Source organism: Felis catus, chromosome C1 (genome assembly GCF_018350175.1).
Source record: "Felis catus isolate Fca126 chromosome C1, F.catus_Fca126_mat1.0, whole genome shotgun sequence".
Lineage (NCBI taxonomy): Eukaryota > Metazoa > Chordata > Mammalia > Carnivora > Felidae > Felis > Felis catus.
In genome coordinates this window covers 20,794,845-20,812,045 of record NC_058375.1, presented here as the reverse complement: position 1 = coordinate 20,812,045, position 17,201 = coordinate 20,794,845, and the positions used below count along the sequence as shown (strand labels likewise).

The 17,201-nt window shown below is 41.2% G+C and overlaps 1 protein-coding gene across 1 annotated transcript in view; it reads right to left on the bottom strand.

The window, feature by feature from the left end:
- STX12 (syntaxin 12) overlaps positions 1–11,727 on the bottom strand; it is a 42,602-nt gene extending 30,875 nt beyond the window's left edge. Inside the window, exon 1 of the mRNA XM_003989756.6 lies at positions 11,488–11,727. Coding sequence (XP_003989805.1) covers positions 11,488–11,605 — 118 coding nt within the window. The 5' untranslated portion in view covers positions 11,606–11,727. The remainder of the gene's footprint in view (positions 1–11,487) is intronic.
- Positions 11,728–17,201: the final 5,474 nt, after the last annotated feature.

Here is a 17,201-nt window from a genome sequence, read left to right as displayed (position 1 = left end):
TGCTAAGACAGCATCCTACAAGATAAAATTTTTCATCACTAACATATGGAATTTCCCCTTATCTCAGTCAAATAGGAATTAGGATACCACTAGAGCTATCAACTGGTTATCCATACAAATAATTTATAAGAGGGCATTAGCATTAATTGAGCATTTCTTCTGTGCCAGACAATTGGTTAGGTACTTGATGTGACATAATAGAAAATATATTGGGTCTTTGTCCCCAGATCCTGGCACAAAGCACCTAAAACCCTTGGAATTTTGTGCACAATGGGAGTGTCTTTTGTTATTCATAAAGACCCCCTTCTGAGCACACTGAGTTTATGCTCCTGGGGTGACTTAAAGTTAGATAGCCTTAGGCTGGGTGGGGCTAGTCAGAAGAATGACCAAGTGATTAGAAGGTTAGAACTTTCAGCCCCACCCACAGACTTTAGGGAAATGGGGGGTGGGAGGGTGATAGGCACTACAGATTAAGCTCTATAAAAACTCTTCAAGTACACTTGATGAACTTCTGGGTTGGTCAACAGCTGAAGATACACAGACGGTTTCAGAGGGTGTCCAAGCCCCTTCCTTGAATGGGCATCTCTTCTACCTGGCTGTACCCGAATTATGCTCTCTTATAATACACTGGTAATCTAGTAAGCAAATGTTTTCCTGAATTATGTGAAGTGCTCTAACAAATTAATCAAACTCAAGGAGGGGCTCATGGGAACCTCTGATTTTACAGCCCACTGGTCAGAAGCACATGTGACAACCGAACTTGTAACTGGTATCTGAAAAGGGATAGTCACATGGGACCCAGTCCTTAACCTGTGGGATCTGATATTAACTCCAGGTAGAAGTGTCAGAATTGAGTTAAATTGTAGGAAATCCAACTGGTGTTTGAAGAATCTCAGAATTGTCTGGTGTATGGAAAACCCACACATCTGATGTCAGAAGTATTTAAAGTGGAGGAAACACAGGAGTATTTTTCCTTTACGCTTGATAAGCATTATCTTATTTGATTCCAAAAACCCTTTGAATAAGCATTATGCTCTCAATATTATAGATGGGCTCACTGAGGCTCACAAGCACAACAACATTCATTTATTCATCCATCCATCCGTCTCTCCATTCAGAATACCTACTTTACACTGTCCTATGCTCTAGAAGAATCTGCTCTCAAGAAGGTAACATTTTAGGAGCACCTGGGTGGCTCAGTCTGTTAAGCCTCCAACTCTTAATTTTGGCTCAGGTCACGATCTCACTGTTTGTGAGATCAAGCCCCGCATCAGGCTCTGTGCTGATAGCGTGAGCCTGCTTGGGATTTCTCTCTCTCCCTTTCTGTCTCTCTGTCTCTCTCTCTCTTCTCTCTCTCTGCCTTTCCCCCAAGCTCGCTCTCGATCTCTCTCTCTCTCAAAATAAATAAACATTTTTTAGAAAGAGAAGCTAACACTTTAAAGAGACAATAAGTATATATCTGGTGGTGATAAGTACTATAAAGAAAAATAAATTCAGGTAAGGGCTGGAAAGACAGGGCAAGCAGAGGGTACTCGTTTTACATAGGGTGGTTAGAGAAAACCTCTCTGAGAAGGTGACACAGAGAAGAGATCTAAAGGAAGTGAAAGATCAAGTTATGCAAATATATGGGGGAGAAGCTTTCTAACAAAGAGAGTATTAAGGCAAAGTCCCAAGGCAAGAGTGCTTCCCGTGAAGGAGGAACAGTGAGGAGACCATTGTGGCTAAAGTAGAGCAAGCAAGAGAGAGGAAAAGTGGACAAAGAGGCAGAGGCCAGATCATATAGGGCCTTGTAAACTAGAGCAAGGACTTCAACTTGTAATGAAATGGGAAGCCACGGAGTATCATAATAACCAGAACTCAAGCCCAGGGCAAATTCCAAAGGCTATATTCTTCGTGCCACATTATGTTTTCTCAAAAGGCTGACACTAAATGGAAACAGAATGAAGTAACACAGGGCAGGTCTCAATTCCAGTGTTCCACTTAGCCCCACCCTGCTTATCTGATAACTCCCCAACTGAACAGCTCTCTGCTCCAGGTAGGCTGATGCCCTTGCTCTAACCTGTTCTCTTCCCAACTCCCTCCCACCTTTGGGAACACTCCTGTGTACTCACCAGAGTCCAGCAGAGTGCCAGGCACCCAGTGGGTACATAAGTCATTGTTGACTGAGTTAACCTCCCTTTTATATCATGACACTTTATTTAAGACAAAAGCTATGAATGAACATGAGCGAGGAATAATTGAGACCTGATCTCTAAGCCAGATTTGACCACTAACTAGATGTATGGCACCAACCAAGTTCATTTCATGTAGTTGGGTTTCTTTTCACCAAATGTCTGTGGCATTCAGGTTTAACTTGCATATATTGAGTACTAACTATCGTTATAATACTAGTTGTGGGGGTGAGGTGTTTTCTTATTATAAAATCTTGTTTTTTCTTTTTCTTTAAACATTTTGTAGTATTTATTTTTGAGAGAGAGAGAGAGAGAGAGAGAGAGAGAGACAGACAGACAGAGAGGGAGACACAGAATCTGAAGGAGGCTCCAGGCTCTGAGCTGTCAGCACAGAGCCCGACACAGGGCTCAAACTCACGAACCATGACCAGAGCTGAAGTCAGATGCTTAATCAACTGAGCCACCCAGGCACACCCCCCCCCCCTTTTTTTTTTTAAGTTTATTTATTTTGAGTGAGAGAGAGACAGCATTAGTGGGGGAGGCACAGAGAGAGGGAGAGATAGAGAATCCAAGCAGGCTGTGTGCTGTCAGCGCAGTCTGATGTGGGGCTCAAACCCAAGAACTGTGAGATCTTGACCTGAGCCGAAACCAAGAGTCAGTCACTTAACCAACAGAGCCACCCGGGCGCCCCTCCTCACAAAATATTTACACCTATGTGAGGATGAAATGATCTCTGAGTATTCCCATCACTCCTCAGTGCTAAAATTCAACAATATGAATAAGTATAGTCCCAGAACGATGCTATGTAACCAAGGAGTGTTTTTGGCAAGCCAGAGTTTGGCTTAGAGAGGTTCCACGTGTGTACAGATGAGACTGGACTGAGTTTGTGCCTCTGGAGGGCAGGGACCACATTCTACTCATTTTTGTATTTGCGTAACCACACACACACACACACACCCCCCACACTCCCCCCTCCAGAAAATAGTTGGTTGAATATATGATGACACATTAAGGTAGATCTTTAAAAAGTTCAAGGAAACAGAGCTCCTATCATTGACTGTCTTTATAAAGTAGAGCACTCTCCTTAGAAACGCTAGAGATATGTCAAAGTATCAAGTTATTAATCATCTATCAAAACTTATTAAATACCCAGGGCACCTGGCTGGCTCAGTCAGACAAGCATGCAACTCTTGATCTCAGGGTCGTGAGTTAGAGCACCACGTTAGGTGTAGTGATCACTAAAAAATAAAATAAACTTTAAAAACTTTATTAAATAGGGGCGCCTGGGTGGCTCAGTCGGTTGACCGCCCGACTTCGGCTCAGGTCATGATCTCCCAGTTCTTGGGTTCGAGCCCTGCATTAGGCTCTGTGCTGACCACTTGCTCAGAGCCTGGAGGCTGCTTCAGATTCTGTGTCTCCTTTGCTCTCTGCCCCTCCCCCACTCATGCTTTGTCTCACTCTGTTTCTCAAAAATAAGTAAATGTAAAAAAAAATTTTTTTTAAGCTTTATTAAATAACCTAGAGAGCAATGGGAATTTTCTAGCACATGGGGGGAAAATCAATTAAAATCAGTTGTTCTTTGTGTATTCTCAGCTGAGAACTTTTTCATCTAGATTCTCCTGACTTCTCTTGTTTGTTGAGGTTACCTGAATTTGCTGGGGGAGGGTTATGAAAGTGCAGGAGAGGGGGACTTATAAGGCCATTTGCTAGCTAAGCACCAAAATCAATCTATGCCTCCATCAATTCTTTCTAAATTCCTGAATATTAAAGCATTTTCCTAAAAGTTTCCAGCAAGACTCAGGTATCAGATACCCCAAAACTCAAATCATAAGGGGAGTAGTGTCTTACTTTACTAGAATCCAAAGAAACAGAATTTTTTGTATACTGCCCTCCATAACCACCAACACCAGGGGGTTACTAAAAACTAATGACTCAATGAGGGGCGCCAGGGTGGCTCAGTCAGTTGAGCATCTGACTCTTGGTTTCGGCTCAGGTCATGATCTCAGTTTGTGAGTTCGAGCCCTGGGTCAGGCTCTCGGCTTTGGGGAGCCTGCTTGGAATTCTGTCTCTCTCTCTCTCTCTCTCTCTCTCTCTCTCAAAAATAAATAAATAAACATTAAAACACAAATAATGACTCAATGAGCCATCTAGTTTCCATTGAAGAATTTCACCCCTTAATGAGCTTAAGGCACAAAAAGGAATAGAATGTTCACATATATAGTTATTTTCACTGGAGTGTACATAAAATATCAAAAAGTAAAGTGATACTTTTTGGAAAGATTTATTAAATGGGTTGAATCTAAAAGGGTTTTCTGGTCATTTTGACTAATGAGAAAACCCTTTCTCTAAGCATTCTAGTAAATAAAAGTTTTACCTTAGACTGATTTGCTACAACCTTTTGGATGAAAAGAATCCTCTATGAAATGCTGCATAATCCTGGAAACCAGATGACTAGGCCAAATGGAAAGACAAGTCCTTCAGTTCTGTGTAAGCAATTTTGTTATTTTTAAAACTAGACCTCAAGTTCCATCACCGATACCCTATTTTTAAAAGCATGTCCTGGCTAAAACTTTTATGAAGACTACAAAACAAATCAACTTATTATACATCACAGTTGATATCCACACTGCAAACTACTCTATACTGAACACTCTTTACATACTTTCAGCTGATATCAGTTTTAAGCAGAATCTGAATCTCCGAATGAACCTAAATCCAAATCAAGGTCTAGTCATATCAAAGCAACTACTGTCATAGTATATTAAAAAAACAAATATAAATTCAAAGAAAAAACATTATTTACACCAAATGGGAAAATGAAGGCCTATGTGGTGATTATGACAATAAAGTCATCTCAGTGTGTTACTCTGAAAATTAGGTTTATATTCTGTTTTCATACAACGAAAATGACCTGACTTTAAAAAAAGTAGCCACTCTATTACAATAGGAAAGCTCTAAACCAAACTGAACATGAGCACTAAATATCAAAGGTCAAAATATGTAATGGTTAATTAAGAGCACAGGCTCTGAATTAAGACTGCCTATGTGTTACTCCTGGCTCCACCACTCCTTAGTGTTATGATCTTTTCTTTTCTTTCTTTGTTTTTTAAGTTAGCTCTATGCCCAACGTGGAGCCTGAACTCATGATGCCAAGATCGAGAGTCACATGCTCCACTGACGGAGCCAGCCAGGCGCCCCGACTCAGCTTTCCTATCTTGAGCAAAACACTCCACTCCTCTGTGCCTCAGTTTCCTCACCTAAAAAATGGGAATAACAAGGGAACTCTCATACGGTTTTTGAGAGAATAAAATAAGATAATACGGGGCTAAATTTAGAACAGTGTCTGGCACAGAAAAGAACTCAATGAAGGATAGCTATTATTATCAGACTCAAGACCAAGAACAACATACTCAGCAATGATAACATCAATTAAGTACATACTGAATGCCAACAACATAACCATTGCTGTGCCAGACACCGGAGCTAAAGAGAACTATACAATGCATGCTGTCTCTATCCCCAGAAAACTAAAAGTAATCTCTCTAATTAGAATGACAAGGTAAAAAAAAAAAAAAAAGAATTAAAGAATACTGAATATAAATAAATGCTAAACTGTGAAAGAAAGGTGCCTGTAAATTCAAAGAATAACAACAACATAAAAGGATAGTTAACATTTCTTAAACATTTACTATGTTGCAGGTGCTGTTTTAAGCAATTTTCATAATTACCTCATTCAACTCTCAAAGCCCTATGAAGTAGATTATTATTTTTTTTTTAATTTTTTTTTCTACGTTTATTTATTTTTGGGACAGAGAGAGACAGAGCATGAACGGGGGAGGGGCAGAGAGAGAGGGAGACACAGAATCGGAAACAGGCTCCAGGCTCTGAGCCATCAGCCCAGAGCCCGACGCGGGGCTCGAACTCACGGACCGCAAGATCGTGACCTGGCTGAAGTCGGATGCTTAACCGACTGCGCCACCCAGGCGCCCCTGAAGTAGATTATTTTTTACTCTACTTTAAAGATGAGGAAATTGAGAAATAGAGCGGTAAAGCAGTATGTCTACACAGGTAAGTAAGAAGCAGATCTAGGATTCAAACCCGGGCAGTGTGACTCCTGAAACTGCTCACCTAGCTACTAAAGCATAGTGGGGCAGGAGATTCGACCAATAATATCACCATTTACTGAATGTCTACTATGTGCCAAGCACTCTACTTTCAAATGCCCCATTTTAACAATTCCATTCATTTCACACCTGGGGTTGCAACAAAAAATATAAAAAAATAAGCTGCCCAAGGTTAACAGTGCACAGAGGGGCGAGGGCTCAGTCACCGAAGGGCTGACCTGAAAGCTCATGCCCCTTCTGACTTCACTTTCTTTCAAAAGCAAAGGAAGGCTTAGTTGCAAGGGGTAGGATTTAAGCACAACTCAGAGGATTTGTATAATTTAGATAGTGAGGTAGGGAAAGATATTAAAGAAAGGAGGAACAGAAGGTGCAAAAACTTGAAGCAAAAACCAGTGTTTAAGGATGTTAAGAAAAATAACCTGCTTATAGCAAAGAGTGAAGATAAGTAGAAAATACGGCTAATTTGGGTTAAGATGACAGAGACTGAGTCGGTAGAGCAAATGACTCTTTTTTTTCTTTTTAAATTTTTTTAATGTTTATTTCTGAAGGAGAGAGAGAGCGTGAGTGAGGGAGGAGCAGAGACAGACAGACACACACACACACACACACACACACACACACACACACACACACACAGAAGCCCAAGCAGGCTCCAGACTCTGAGCTGTCAGCACAGAGGCTGATGCAGGGCTTGAACTCACAAACTGTGAGATCATGACCTGAGCCAAAGTGGGACGCTTAACCTACTGAGCCAACTGGGCGCCCCTAGAGCAAATGACTCTTAATCTTGGGGTGGTAGGCTCAAGCTCCACCTTGGGTGTAGAGATGGCTGAAATATAAAATCTTAAAAAAAAAAATGACAAAGAGTGAAAACAAAGAAAGTTAAGATATGATGCAGCAGACAACAGAGAGCCACCACAGGCTCTTGAGGAGGTGAGTGGTATAATCAAAACAGGATTTTAGGGGCGCCTGGCTGGCTTGGTCAGTGATTTCGGCTCAGGTCATGATCCTGCAGTTCATGAGTTTGAGACCTGAATCGGGCTCTGAGCTGACAGTGCAGAGCTTGCTCGGGATTCTCTGTCTCCCTCTCTCTCTGCCCCTCCCTCACTCACGCTGTCTCTCTTTCTCTCAAAATAAGTAAATATACTTAAAAAAAACAAGCCAGGATTTTAGACATACTGCTGATACATTATCAGGATGAAGAAGAATGGAAACAGAGACACTGAGAGTTTGCTCTGCGATACACATGCTGACATCATGAAGATTTACGAGATGGCAATGAAATAAAAAGCAAATGGCAAATGCAAAAATAACTTTGAAAGACCACCCATGGGATTTCACAGTAATCAGTTTTAAAAATTCAACTGCCTTTTATTTATTTATTTATTTATTTTAGTTAAAAAACTGTATCAATAAATAAGCAATATTAAAGAACAGCAATGCTGTTCTTGGAAGCAAAGCTAACTTGGAGGCTATTAGGTCTTTTCCTATATCTGACACAGCAATACTTGCCCCGACCCTTCACTCCATAATAGGCAGAGTTAAGTATATTTCTTCTGTACCCCACACATACTGATAACAACCCTTGTTGTACCAGGCAGTCAGCCTTAGCTGTATCTATATCAACTCACATGGTGGCCTGCCATATTTCAGCTGATACGCTCAGTAATTCCAAACCTACATCTGTGGCTGGACAGCTGAGAAAAAAGAATAGCTATTCTCTCAAATTTTCAATGGGTAGAGTGCTTGCAGGGCTCTCTGGACATGGGTATACGTCTGTGAACTCAATTTCAGAGTGTATACTTAGTATGTCTGCCATGTCTGGGAGAGGTTTGGGGAAAGTCACCAACCTCATAACAGGGTAGAAGCAATGTCACCCTACTAATTTCAAATTCCCCATTCCTCATCTAGCAACCCTAAGGGAAGAATTCCAACTCACGCTGCCTAGGGTCATAAGATGTGGTAGGTACCACCCAGTACAAGGAAACTGAGGCAGTAAGAGTTCAAAGATGGTAGAAAAACCTCATTCACTTTAAATATACTATTTATTAAGCATCCAAACCCTAGGGGTGCCTGGATGGCTCAGTCAGTTGAGCGTCCGACTTCAGCTCAGGTCACGATCTTGTGGTCTGTGAGTTCGAGCCTCGCGTCGGACTCTGTGCTGACAGCACAGAGCCTGGAGCCTGCTTCTGATTCTGTGTCTCCCTCTTTCTCTCTGTCCCCTCCCCCGCTCATGCTCTGTCTGTCTCTCTCTCTGTGTCAAAAATAAATAAACATTAAAAAAAATTTTTTTTAAAAAAAGCATCAAGACCCTAAATGATAAGATGTTTGGCTACGTCCCTGACTTCTTTTCTTACTATGCTCCCCTTCTTTAACTGCAGTCCGGCCACACTAGCTTCCTTGCTATTCTTTGAACACACTAAGGTCTTTGCTCTTACTATAACCTCTGCCTAGAATGCCTTCCCCCAGCTACTCACATGGCTCTCTCCCTCACTTCATTCAGGTGTCTATTCAAATATCACCTCCTCACAGAGCCCTTCCTTAACCATCTGATCTAAAATACAGAACACCCACCCTCTTTCTCTCTTCATTCTCCATCCCCTTACCCTATTTTCTTCACGGAATTTAATCATTACTGGATATTTATATACGTATATACACACACATAGGTACACACACATTCTCAGGGCAACAATTCTGTCTGTCTTGTTCATCACTCCAATCCCAGCGCACAGAGGGTGCTCAAAGAATATTTGTTGAACAGTACATGTATGAATCTATCATATATTTGGGACTGAGATAAGTACTAGAAATATAAAGATGAATAAGTCATGCCCCATGCTTCTTCAGAGGAGCTAACAATCTAGCAAGGGAGGTTAGACACCACATGAGAAAGTTCTATGGCTTCAGGTATTCCCCACTTTCCTATGGAGAGTTAAAAAAAAAAGGGGGGGTCACTTGTAAGTTGAAGGGCTGCTACAAACTGTAATATTAATTAAAAATTATAAAAAAGCTAATTACTGGTCATAAGAGACAGATGTGGTTTCAAATTCAGGTATTGCCATTTATTAGCTCGGTAATTATTTAAACTTTCTCAGTCTGCTTCCTAACCCATACAAAGAAATAATACTGGTAGCTACTTCACAGAGTAGTTAAAAAAAAAAAATAAGATAATGCATATAAAGCACTTTTTGCATTGCCTGGCACACAGTATGTACTCAAAAATAACCTATTAATGTTATTAACAGTTGACTCCAATGATCCCTTGAGCCCAACACCCAACCAACAGCTAAATCCTGTCAAGTCTATTACCAAAGAAGCCTATCCTTTCCTTCCTTTTCATTTTCACAGCTCCTAATTGGTGTCTCTAATTCCAGTCTCTCCCTTCCAATTCAATATATATACTCCTAAAGAATTAAATCCAAGCCCCCTTAGTTTAACACTTAAAGCCTTTCAGGTTTGGGCCCCAAATTAACTTTTCCAACCCAATTCTCCGCTACTTTCTGGAGTCCACTCCCACAGCCAAATTAAATCACTCTAGTTTCCTATATATACCCCATACTTTCCCACCAGCATGCCTTGTGCATTTTATTTCCTTCTCTACTGTCTAAAATTCGAATCCTTTCCACCACTTTCTGGACCTAGCTCAAATGCCATAATGCCTTCCCAGGTTCCTCCCAAATGAAAATGGTATCATTCTCCCCTGAACACTTGCACAATGTTATTATATACCTCTTCTGTAGTACTGATCACTTGCAACTTTGTATTTCAGTTGTTACAACTCCACAGGCTCCCTGTTGAAAGAATCCATGCCAGTTCCTACATTTACCACATGCCTAATACTCAAAAAAACCAAAACAAACAAACAAAAAACCACGTAGCATGAATCTTTCAGACATTAAGATTACATTTAGCCTCAACAATAAACTTTCAGCCTTGAAGTAGACTCTTGTGACCTAACTGGTATTACAGCTCCCTCACAAAAGGAGGAATTACAACACAAAATACTATACTTTCTAACCAGTGGTCATATTAATTTTTTTTAATTTCTATAATATACAGGCCACATATTTATTCTTCCTTCCACTTCCATATCACCCAGTCTCACACTCTTCATCAGAAACTTTCCCCCCTCTTTATATAGAACGTAATTATAATTCAGGACCAGCTGAGTTCTACCTATTAAAAGAGTACAGCCAAGCTCACAAAAACACAATAATAAATGAGGATTCTTTCCAAGTCAAGTTGTGCTGCTGACCTGTTTATAAGGCTCTGAGATGATTTTTAAGCACAAGAAATAGGCTGTATTTGACTCAATCAGTTCAATCAGTCCTACTCAGAACCTAATGATGGGGAGGTGGTTTTAAGACAAGCAATGACATTCTGAAATCCGCCACTAACTCTGTCATGTCTTACTTGCTGTGTGAATGTGGCCAAGTCCCTGAGCTTCTCTGTGTACGAGATTTGTTCAAAAAAGCGGCTAAATAGGGAAGGAATGCAAAAACTTCATCGGCTTGAAATCCAAAAATACATGCACATCTTTTGCTACAAAAGACAAAATCATGTAAATCCAAATGTTTTCGGTGAATCCTCTTTATTAAAACAGAAGTCACCTCGTCCCTCAAATACAAGTTATTGTATCTGATTTCCAAATTCATCACAGGGAGAGCTGGGTATTAAGTCACCCAAACACATGCCCTCTCCACTTCCCTTAATTGAAAGCTGCTAATTTCCAAGGAGCAAGAAGCTGAGCGGAATGTAAACCTAAAATCTACATCAGTAAACAACTCCTGATCCAAACCGGCCAAAGAGGAAAGAGAGGTGGGTGGGGGGAAGGCGGATGACAGGAAAAACTCGGCTGACCGCTGCGCCAAGTCAACTCACTCACTATTCCCGAGGTGACACACACACCCCTCCCACCCTAGGGCTGTCAGGACTGCTGTTTCGGCCCCAAGACCGTGAGAGGAGAACACCAGAGAAGCAACTCAAGCTTCAGCTGGGGCTCGGGACCCTCGGGGAGGCTGGGCCTGATAGACTCGGGGATGGCAACCCGCCGCCCCCACAGGAGAGAGCCCGAGATGGCCTCAGGTGTGGCCTTGGCCGTAGCCTCGGCCGGGCTCCGCGTCCCGGCACCCTCACCCAGGCCTGTCCCCGGGACGGCCCCTGCCCCCCAGCCCTGTACCGCGGCTCACTGGCTTGGCTGATCCGCTGGATGTTGCCGCTGCACGTCTGGATGATGCTGTTGAAGTCCCGGAGCTGGGGCCCAGAGGACCCCGGGGTCCGATACATGTCTAAGGGACCGTAAGACATGATGAGGAACTGAGGCCGACTCGCCCTGCAGCGCTTTCCTACCGGAAGCAGCCACCAGACCGGACCCGCACCCTGACGGGGAAACCGAGAAGAGAAAGGGCGGGGGAGGGGGCTAGGGCTGCGTGCGCACTAGCCCCACCTCCACGCAGCGCGCATGCGTCCGTCCCGCCCCGGGCCACTGCGCAGGCGGCGCTGGATCTGGTGCCCGGGTCAGTAGCTTAGAGACGGGACGCATCCGCTTTGGAGAAATGGGGCGGGGCGATGACGTCATACGGTTGGGGCTCGGATTGGAGGAGCTGGTGTGACAGTGTTGTTGCTCGCCAGAGCACGGTGACAGGAGGCAAGAATTTTCGATTAGCATAAAATTGTACCGATGATCTCAGCCCTAACATCCTAGTCTCAGAATTCAGGCCCAAATATGGGAGAATTCGACAACCTTGACCCTCAGATCCGTAACCAAACTCCTGAAATCCCTCACTCTACTTCCATCCTCTAGGGCTTTCATAGTATTTGCGGAGCACTTTTATGGTTTACAGACGGCTTTTATTTCTTCCTCCACCCCTCTTCTAATCTAAACAATAAAGCGATGATAATATTTTTTATTGAGAACATACTATGTATGAATCTTCACTGCAATTCGCTGTTCATAAGCTCTATCATAGCAAGGGACAATGTTCTAACTATATTTTTACCTTCGGGATAAATAATAGACAATCTTTTTTTTTTTTTAATGCTGAAGCAAAGTAATTCGACAAAGTAAGTTCTTTTCTTTTGCAAAACTTAGAAAATTAAGACCACAGCAGTCAATTTGCTTTTCTGAGATTTGACTGCAAAACCCAAACACTAAGACAACTCCATCCTCATGTTGCTTCTTCCCTAAAATGCATTCTCATATTCCTAAACTCATTCTCCATCTAAATCTTTCCCAAATAGCCTCTTAATTTACTATGTATCTCAAACCAGGATTTGGGGGAGAACTAGACTCTCAAATTTTAAAAATCATTCTGTAAGTTATTTGGAATGTATGACCTCAATGTTCCCACAGAAGACTGCATTTTGTGAGCTTATCGTAAATGGGCAGACGTCGGTAGGATTTTGGTTTGGGAAGAGATCAAGATAGGGAGAAGTGAAGGGGGAACTGGCAGTGTTTATTTCCTGAGTTCTCCACCCATCCCCACCCCAGCCTATTTTGAAATGTCTGGGAAAGGTCAAAGAGAGGAAGCTGTTTGCCTGTTTGGGAGGAGACCCCAAATGAGGGAATAAGCCTGCGTTCAGCCTTAGAGATTTTGTAAGCGAAGCTGTTTCTGTGCAGCATTTATAAGAGCATTTCTTTCTGTACAGAAAGGGACAGATGACATTTGGGGGCTCTGATTCTGGTTAGTAAAAAAACGCTACCATTTCTTAGATCCATATGTCAAATCTTATAGCAAATCATGTCAATTGTACTTTTTTACCTATAAAATAGTCTTGAGTATTTTTCATTTACATTTGACTCTAAGGTGAACTTCAGTAAAGGTATTTTTAATCCTAGGAACTGAAGACATAGGGTTTTGTTATTGTTGTTTTTTTGTTTGTGTTTTTCTAATGTTTTATTTTTGAGAGAGAGAGAGAGAGAGCGAGCTAGGGGGGGAGGAGCAGGGGGCGGGGGCAGAGGATCAGAAGCGGGCTCTGTACTGACAGCAGCCAGTCCAGTGCAGGGCTCAAGCTCACAAACTGTGACATCATGACCTGAGCCGAAGTTGGACACTCAACTGATTGAGCCACCCAGGTGCCTGTATTTTCTCCATCTCAATAAAAAGTGGTTTTCTATCTGTGTCTTGTGCTATTGTGTGCTATCTGCCAAAGCAATACATTTATGTCTTGCAAATACTAGATGTCAAATGCACATTTATTATATTTATACATAAATAATAAAAAATAACTACCATTTTTTAAATACCTATCCAGGCAATGTGAACACCTTTTACAATTCTTATCGGTAACCCCCAAGATAAAGCCTATCTGATAAAGACCACCTGTGGTCTGACAAACTTAGGCTTATCAACTTAATGCTGCAAGGGAGACTGCACACCAGAGAAATCACGGGGCATCTCACCTAGCACAGGAGGAGATAGAGTTATTCTAGGATTTGGGGGAAAGATGGAGTGTAGGTAAAATTTAAAAGAAGCAGTGTTTTGATAGCCTCAAAGCACAGCAGGCTACATGTAAGGGGATTATCATCAGGCCTGAGCTAACAAGAGGACTCGGGATCTTGTTTCCTTGGAAACTACAACGTGAGGATAAATGTGGAATGTTGTATCTGGAAACCCCTTATCTGAAGCTCTGCACCTGGGTTGGAAATCGAGGCTGCTCCTCTGTGTCAAAGTAACTCAAATCCTCCAGGCAGGAGTGGAATATTCCATTCTTACTGATCTTTTAAATGGCAAATATTCTGAAAATCTGTGATTTTTCTGCATTATGTCCTTTTGTTAATTGACAAAAACAATTCTCATGGTTTGCACCCATCAATGTGAGATTAACTCCTTGGTAACAGATAAGGAATCTGGTGTTCTGTAGAGGTTCTGGGTACTTGCCCAATGCTATACAGCTATTAAGTTCAGAGCTGTGATTCATACATATTCTATGACACAACATTCTACCCCTAACTAAATACTCAACAGATATGAATACCTATGTGTTCCAAAAACCAAGTATAGGAATGTTCATAATAGCATTTTTTAGGACTAAGCATTTTTATGAATTTATTTTTATTGAGTTATAATTGACATACAATACAATGTCATGTACAGATATTAAGTGTTCAAATCAGTGAATTTTGACATTTGTATGCATCCATGGAACTAGCACCCATATCAAGATATAGAATATTTCCTCATAATCCAGGGAAGTTTCCTTGAGCTGTGCTCCTTTCTATCACATATTTTATGGGGGGGGGGTGGGGAAGGAATGTAGCAAATGGGTCAGAGTTGTACAAAAACAAAAACATCAAAAACTTCAGGTTTGTGCATGTTGCTCTATCAAGTTGTGCTCCTTTTTAATCAATTTCCCTCATCCCCAGAAATCACTTTCTAATTTTTATCACTACAGATTTGTTTTCCCTATTCTTGGACTTCGTAGAGGTGGAGTCATATTTTATGTATTGTTTAGTGTTAGGCTTATTTCAATTAACATAAGATTTTTGAGACTTATCCACGATATTGCATATATCAGTGGTTTGGTCTTTTTTATTGCTGGGTACTATTTTATCATACAAATATACTACAATTTGATTATCCATTCTCTTATTCATGGACATATGGACTGTTTCCAGTTTGAGGCTATTATGAAGAAGGCCAGAGAAGCACTTATTTTTACTAATTCCCACCTGGAAATAACCTGAGTGTCCATCAACAGTAGGGTAGATAAATTGTAGTAGTATTAGAGAACACAAAAATAAATGTCCTACTGCTATGTGAGCAATGTGGGTGAACTCATGCAAACATAATACATAGTGGGACGCCTGGCTGGCTCAGTCAGTGGAGCATGCAACGCTTGGTCTCTGGGTTGTGAGTTCAATCCCCACGTTGGGTGTGGAGCCTACTTTAAAAAATAAAATAAAATAAATAACATAATGCATAGCCAAAGAAGCCAGACAAAAATAAGTACATTCTGTATCAATCCATTTTTCTTAGATTCAAAATGAGCAAAATCATTTTATTAAAAGTCAGGATAGTATGTAGTTAGTTTTAAGAAAGAGAGGAAGTACTAGGAATGGGCACATGAGGTGAGCTTCTAAGGTGCTGGTAGCAGTCTTTGTTGATTTGGGTGGTGATTATATGTATGTGTTTACTTTGTGAAAATTCATCAAGTCATATACATGTGATGTGTCCTCGTCTGAAGTATGCTATGCTTCAGTAAATAAGTTTCATATTTTAAAAATAGAGTGTCATTATGACCAATATGGTAATCTTTCTAGGGAATGGGAAGGAAGGGTCAATGGAGATACAGTATTCACTTAGGTTGCAGTGAAGGCTGCATTCAAATTAGGACTCATCATACATCGCTAGTGGAAATGCAAAATCTTACAGCCACTTTGGGAAACAGTTTGGTAGTTTTTTAGATGAAACAAATTTACCATATGATCCAGCAATCCCATTCCTAGGTATTTTACCCAAGAGAAATGAAAACACATTTTTATATAAAGATCTGTACATAAATGTGTAAAACAGCTTTATTCATAATAAACCAAAGCTGGAAATAACTCAAATTTCCATCAGCTACTGAATAGGTAAACAAATTGTGGTACATTCATACAATGGAACACTATTCAGCTATAAAAAGGATCAGACTACTGAAACATGGAATGGATTAGCGAGACATGCCCAACACGGACGAATCTCAAAAGCATATGCTAAATGAAAGAAGTCAGGCACACAATCATATTGTGTGACTCCATTTATGAGACATTCCGGAAAAGGCAAAACTGTAGGGATAGAAATCAAATTAACGGTTACGGGGGGGGGGGGGGGGGGGGGAGGGGGATGGAGTTGGGGGCAGGGGATTAACTGCCAAGGGGCATAAGGGCAGTTTTGAGGTTGACAGAAATGTTTTATGTCTTGATTGTGGTGATTACACAACTGTATACATCCATCAACACTCCTTAATCTATATACTAAGATGGGTAAATTTTATTGTATGCAAATTATATCTTATTAAACTTAAAAAAAAAAACAAAAAAGGCAGGGCGATGAGAAAAGCCAGCGCAATGAAGTGGCATTCATGAGGTGGGTAGTGTGGAGTTGCAAAAAGGATATACAAGTTGTGGGTTGCATGAATGTTCTGAGGGCCTAAAAGTGATCTTGGGATAAGGTAACAATGGAAGCAAAAAACAAGTGAACATCCATGTTTATTCCAACATGTGACTCTATTACTTTCCCTCTCAGGACACAGAAAATGTAGATTCTGTAGAAGCCATCCAAAATAATCGCTTGCAAAATCTAGCGCATGCTATGTGCCAAGTACTGTCCTAAAGACTTCTTATATTATTTAATCCTCACAACCCTAAGTAGAGACAGAACTCAAACCCAGGCAGTCTAACTTCAGAGCTAACCATAGCCTGACACGATGTCACTTTTCAAGTAGAATTGATAACCCTGTTGCAGAGACAACCTGGCAAACGGGAGTAGGCAAAGTAGTCATTGATTCCAGTAAGAGCTAAGGAATATGAATTGCTTTCCCCAAATTGATAACTTTCATTTTTGGCTTCAAAAGCTAGAGGTTTTACTCAATCATATAGGCCAAAGGGCAATGTGGTAGCCAGCCTACAAGATGGACCCCAATGATTCTTACCTCCTGGTATGTATCCACATGGGTGACACCATCCCACATTGAATAGTGTCAATAATTTGACCTCTGTAACCAGTAAGCTATTGTAGAAATGATGGAGAGTGACATCTGAAGGTAGATCATGAAAGACATTGCAGCTTCTACCTTGCTCTCTTGGTTTTAGTCTGGTTCCAAAATCTACTCCCTTTCTTGGCTGATTATGTTTTTTAAGATAGTCACCAGAATAGCTATTCAACGTGCTCTTCTACTTTGTCATCTTCTCATTAAGAGA